This window comes from Rhincodon typus, chromosome 28, assembly GCF_021869965.1.
Source record: "Rhincodon typus isolate 14 chromosome 28, sRhiTyp1.1, whole genome shotgun sequence".
In the NCBI taxonomy this organism is placed as follows: Eukaryota; Metazoa; Chordata; class Chondrichthyes; order Orectolobiformes; family Rhincodontidae; genus Rhincodon; species Rhincodon typus.
In genome coordinates this window covers 39,320,819-39,326,189 of record NC_063359.1, presented here as the reverse complement: position 1 = coordinate 39,326,189, position 5,371 = coordinate 39,320,819, and the positions used below count along the sequence as shown (strand labels likewise).

Genomic DNA, 5,371 nt, shown 5'->3' with positions numbered 1-5,371 from the left:
TATAGCTCAAACCCTCCAACCCTGGCAAAAACCTTGTATATCTTTTCTGAACCCGTTCTAGCCTCACAACACCGTTCCTATTGCAGGGAAGCCAGAATTGCACTCCAAAAGAGGCCAAACCAACATCCTGTATAGCTGCTACATGACCTCCCAGCTCCCATACTCAATGCACTGACCAATAAAGGCAAACGTACCAAACACCTTCTTCACTATCCTATCTACTTGCGACTCCACTTTCAAGGAACTATGAACCTGCATTTCAAGGTCTCTGTTCAGCAACACTCCCCAGGACCTTACTTTTAAGTGTATAAGTCCTGCCCTGATTTGCCTTTCCGAAACAAAAAAAAATGTAGCACCTCACATTTATCTAAATTAAACTGCATCTGCTACTCCTCGGCCCATTGGCCCATCTGATCAAAATCCCATCGTACTGAAGTAACCTTCTTCGCTGTCCACTACACCAATCTTATAGTGTCATCTGCAAACTTACTCACCACACTTCCTACGCACACGTCCAAATCATTTATATAAATGACAAAAAGCAGTGGACACACCACTGATCCTCATGGCCTAATCACTCCCGATAGTTCAGTACCAAGGCACTACTTGAACTGTCAGTCAAGATTATGAGCTCAAAGCTGCAATGTTGAACTTTAATTCATCTGATTCAACAGGCAAAAATGCAAAATAAACAAAGCTTCCATTATAAGTTCTTTATTTTAGCAATGCTATAAAAGAGGATACTCAGCCAAAACCCACAGTCATTATGTTATTTTTAAGGATTAGAAGTATTCTATACTGTTGGTCAGCGAAAAGTCATCCTTTGTTTACAGTACTGTTAATGACAGAAATCTAGTTAGTCAATCTGGAATCATGAGTGATTGAATGGACACTTGGCAGGAAGAGTAAAAGACGTTAAGTTCACAGTTGATAATTGGAAATAGAAATTTAATGGGAATCAATTGATCAATGCTGGGTGCATGGTTACAGATATAATTTATTTCCATTTATGCTGAAAGTGACAAGCACTGCTGATTTCTTTACATAATCCATTACTGATTTCACTTCTATCCACAATGGGTTTCCAGTAAAAGAAAACATCAGTACTGGCAATGTCTTGACAAAATATAACACTGAACCTGGCTGCCCAAGGTCATTATCACCTGGCAGAGGGGCCAAACTGTGGTTAGACAGCCTACGTTTCAATGGAAATTTGGTATCCCTAGCATAATGGGCTTCAATAACTTGAATCAATGTGCACATTTCTGTAAAAACCCAAGATTGAGTTACATTTAACGTAGATCACCTCGCCTGAAGATTGCACTGTCCAGCAGCACATGGAATCAAATCTAGTTCCAATCTGTACTGGCAACATGTGGAGTATGGGAGGGTGGCACCAGCAGCCAGGAGGGGAGTAGTTGCAGAGAAAGAGAAGTAGTAGAAGTCGTAGCTACTCACTAGTCTTCAATTACTTTATTCTCATTAATTTGTTCAGAGGACATGGCATCGCTAGCTAGGCCAGCATTTATCTGCTATCTCCAACTGCCCTTGAGAAAGCAGCTATTTTAGTATAATGCAGAAACTGAATGGGCTAAGTGACAAGGAGATAAAGTCTGCACATCACAATACAAAGGCCTGTTCCTGAGGGGAGCCAGCCGTTCCACTGGAGTATCTATCCATTGTGTTCCAGTGTTATAGTATCAGCTTCAAGTACCAAGATTAACGTAGTTGACAATAATATGTATACTCACTCCTCATTATCCACTAATTCGCTAACTGCAGATCTGTGTAGATGCGAAGTCAGACCCAGACCCCATCATATCTTCCCCCCACCCCCTCACTGACTCACCAGTGACATTTAGTGGTGGAGTAAATGCTTAAAGTGGCGGAATGGAGTGACAACCAAACAGGCTGCTTTGACTCAGACGTTGTCAAGCTTTGAATAATGTCAGAACTGCATCCATCCAGGAGATGGGAAGGAATTCCATCACACTCCTTATTAAACACAAGTTTCAAGTCAAGAGTGAAATGGTTTATACTTTGTAGCAATGTAATTTGCAGCACAAATTTGGATGGGCCCCAAGTGGACACTGGAGAGAAGTGGACCTTAGGTTACCTTTATTCTACAACTCTAGAGTTGATCTAAATCTAAACTGCTGCACACCAAATGTTATAGTGTAAATTTACTCAGGTGATTTCTGCCAGCAGAATTGACTACGCTTCAAAAGCAAGCAATAACAGTGTCTTTTAAGTTTCCTACTATCACCGCCTTAACACCTAAAAAACATTGTTTATCAAAAACGTACTACAAGTACAGAATATTTAATCCCAAATTAAACTGACTCCTTTAGTTTTCTTTAGAAGATCAGAAAATAATCCCGTCCTCAAAACTGGAGGAATGTACCCAAATCAAATGGTGACTGAGAATAATGTAACGATACAGCACACAAAACTCGGTTTCATTTTAGGATTTGGTTTGGGTAATGGAGCTACACAAATCAGCACAACTGTACATCAGGCCCCCTGCCAGCTGATCACAGAATGATGTTAACTTCAGTTATGAAATAGTTTTAAAAGGAAAGAAACAAAAACAGTCAATAAAGAACAGCCAAACACACATTCAACTTATTCCAAAAAGAGAGAACTTCAAGCAAACACTGCACTGCACAGCAATTATAAACCTACTTCCATATGAGTACCAATCTGTATTGTGGTTACAATAGGTCGTTGTGTAGTCCGGTATGGCGTGAAGGACTAAAAATCAACAATGGAGGTTATATTTTTGATTGGTATGACAGTGGAACATAAAACCATATAAAGACTGAGCCTACTTACTCGAATAGTTTCTGATGCGAAATGCCCATTTGTTATCATTTTGTTGCCAAATTCATCAAGTTTTATTATAGCACCTGCATTGGCTTGCACTTCAGCCTCAAACGCCTGGTGTTTCTGCAGCTTACCCTATATAAAAACAAAACATCAAGTTTGGAGTCTTTACAACATTTTGTCCTTTTTTTGAAGATACACTCTTGTTGGCATTATTCTAATGAGCTTCAGCAGCATCTTCAACTAAGAGATCATTCCTTCATGTGCGAGAAAACGATCGACCATGAAGATTATAGATACTGATTCACATATTGGAAACCACACAGCCAAGAAAACTAGTTTCCACTAATAAAAATAAATGCACTAGAAGACCATTTTTTCTTTTAAACCTGGTCCAACATTCAAATTGATGATGGGTGATCTTCTACCTCAACATAGTTTTCCTGCACCATCCTTGGTATGTATTAGCTATAAAAAAGCAGGTTGTACAAACGTGGATTGTGTTTCTAGAGCGGAGGCCAAGGGGCTACCTGATAGAAGCATATGAAATTATGAGAGGTATGGATAGGGTGGAAAGCTTTGGAGGTGAGAGGAAAAAAAGTTTAAAAACAAAAAAAAAAAAAAAAAAAAAAAAGATATGTGCGAGGAACATTTTGTTTTAAGAAAATCCACAGAAGAAGGTGGTAGGTGCCTGGAGGTGTTAGAAGCAAAAACACGATAGCAACATTGAAGAGGCATTTTAGACAGACACATGAACAGGCAGGCAACAGAGTGGTATAGACCATGTGGAGGCAAACGGGATTGATTTAGAACAATATCATAGTAAGCATAGATATGATGAGGCAAAGGGTCTGTTCTTGTGCTGCACCATTCTATGCTCCACATGTTCTAGAACACGCACTGTTTTGAAGTTCAAAATATGTTATTGGTACATGCATTAGGAGTGTGAAATAAGAAGGATTTTTTTCCCTAGGTCACTCCACTGGAAAGGGACAAGTGTAAATATTAGGGCGAGGACAGGATGACACATTGTTAGGGCTTGTAGTGAGTGAGAGCTAACACCTTAAGTAACAGAATTGGGAAAGAGGGGAGAAAGCAGGAATGAAAAGGTGTAAACCAATAACGCAATGCAAATTAATTACCTTGTATGTAAACAATTAGATATTTAAACTAAAACAACAAATACTACTCTCTCATTCAGAGAGAAGTGACCTTGCTCGAATCTCAAATGGAAGTAAGATGTATTAAATGATAAGCAAAGAAAAACATGGCACAAAGCCAACATTATTAAAAATTTTCAATCCTTAATAAACAGACAATTGACCAGAGGTTTAGAATGTCACACACTTGCAGGTTGCTGGGATCCTTGTAACTCTCATCAGATGCAATTTGCAGTTTCTCTTGAATCCATTTCTCCAATTCATCCGCATCACGACGAAAACACTGAAAGCTGAAAGAATCATCTAGCTTCTGCCGTCTCAGAAGAGAGAGTTCCTTAAACCGCCGGTACCTAGCGTGTATAGGCAAAGAATATTGTTAGCTTAGTAATCCATGTTACTTGATAAGCATTTTACTTCAATTTGTGTCAGAACTCAGTTTTTCATCCCCACTCCACTCTTTTATTCCATCTCTCCACACCTCCAAATTTATTTCACACCATTGCTGGAAAAAGGAAATAAACCAAAATTGATCTTTTAATATGGGGGAGCACAGACAGAAAGAGTGAGAAGTCAAAAGGAATTTATACCAATTTATTTTGTATTGGCAACAGGTTTGTATATAAAATTTAAGTCATTAACGCTATGCAACCACCCGAAAGTCAAAATAACAAAACTTATACCTGTCTAGCACCTGCTGACGTCTCTCTTGGATATCTTCTGCTGAATCTAGAACTTTCACTCCAGTGGAATCCATTTTCTGTTGGCATAAAAGCAAACACAAATGCTTTTTAAAGGAGTAAACCACTTGCATTTTTTAAAAAAAAAAGTTGAGAAACAAGGTACTAAAGCTATTAACTAAAATTTAATTCTATGCTCCAGTAACTAAAGCTATCAGTAAACACTGTAGACATTAAATCGCAGAGAGCCAAGTGCACATGGTCTTTAAAATGACATTAAAATTATTCAATAATGGAATGTATTGAAATTCAAGATGATGCCATTAAGGATTAACAGGCAACCTTTAAAGACCATAATGTTGCTAATGCACAGCAGACATGTTCTGTAATACTGAATCATTACTAAAGCATCTAAGACTTTTTCGTTACAACTTTACAACACCAATGCTTCAAGCATCAAAAGTCAGTCTCTGAGCAAACAGTCCGAATCTCACAGCACAGAAATGAGAAAAGACAGCAAATCAGTAAAGCTGAAAAACTCACTAGAAGTGAAGACAATGCCCAAAAATTTAATATTAGTTGTGAATTAGTGGTCTTAAACAGAACAAATAAAGTTGTACTTATATAAGAGATAGTAGGAACTGCAGATGCTGGAGAATCCGAGACAACAAGGTGCAGGGCTGGATGAACACAGCAGGCCAAGCAGCA

General features: G+C 38.5%; 1 protein-coding gene across 8 annotated transcripts in view; it reads right to left on the bottom strand.

The window, feature by feature from the left end:
- The window catches only part of sptan1 (spectrin alpha, non-erythrocytic 1), a 101,319-nt gene that overhangs the window by 85,102 nt on the left and 10,846 nt on the right, over positions 1 to 5,371 (bottom strand). For all 8 annotated transcript variants that reach the window (XM_048613744.1, XM_048613748.1, XM_048613747.1 and 5 more), the window contains exons 2-4: positions 4,667 to 4,743; positions 4,174 to 4,336; positions 2,836 to 2,961 (exon numbers count right to left, since the gene is read on the bottom strand). In XM_048613744.1, the coding sequence (XP_048469701.1) occupies positions 2,836 to 2,961; positions 4,174 to 4,336; positions 4,667 to 4,740 (363 nt within the window). In that variant the 5' untranslated portion in view covers positions 4,741 to 4,743. The remainder of the gene's footprint in view (positions 1 to 2,835; positions 2,962 to 4,173; positions 4,337 to 4,666; positions 4,744 to 5,371) is intronic.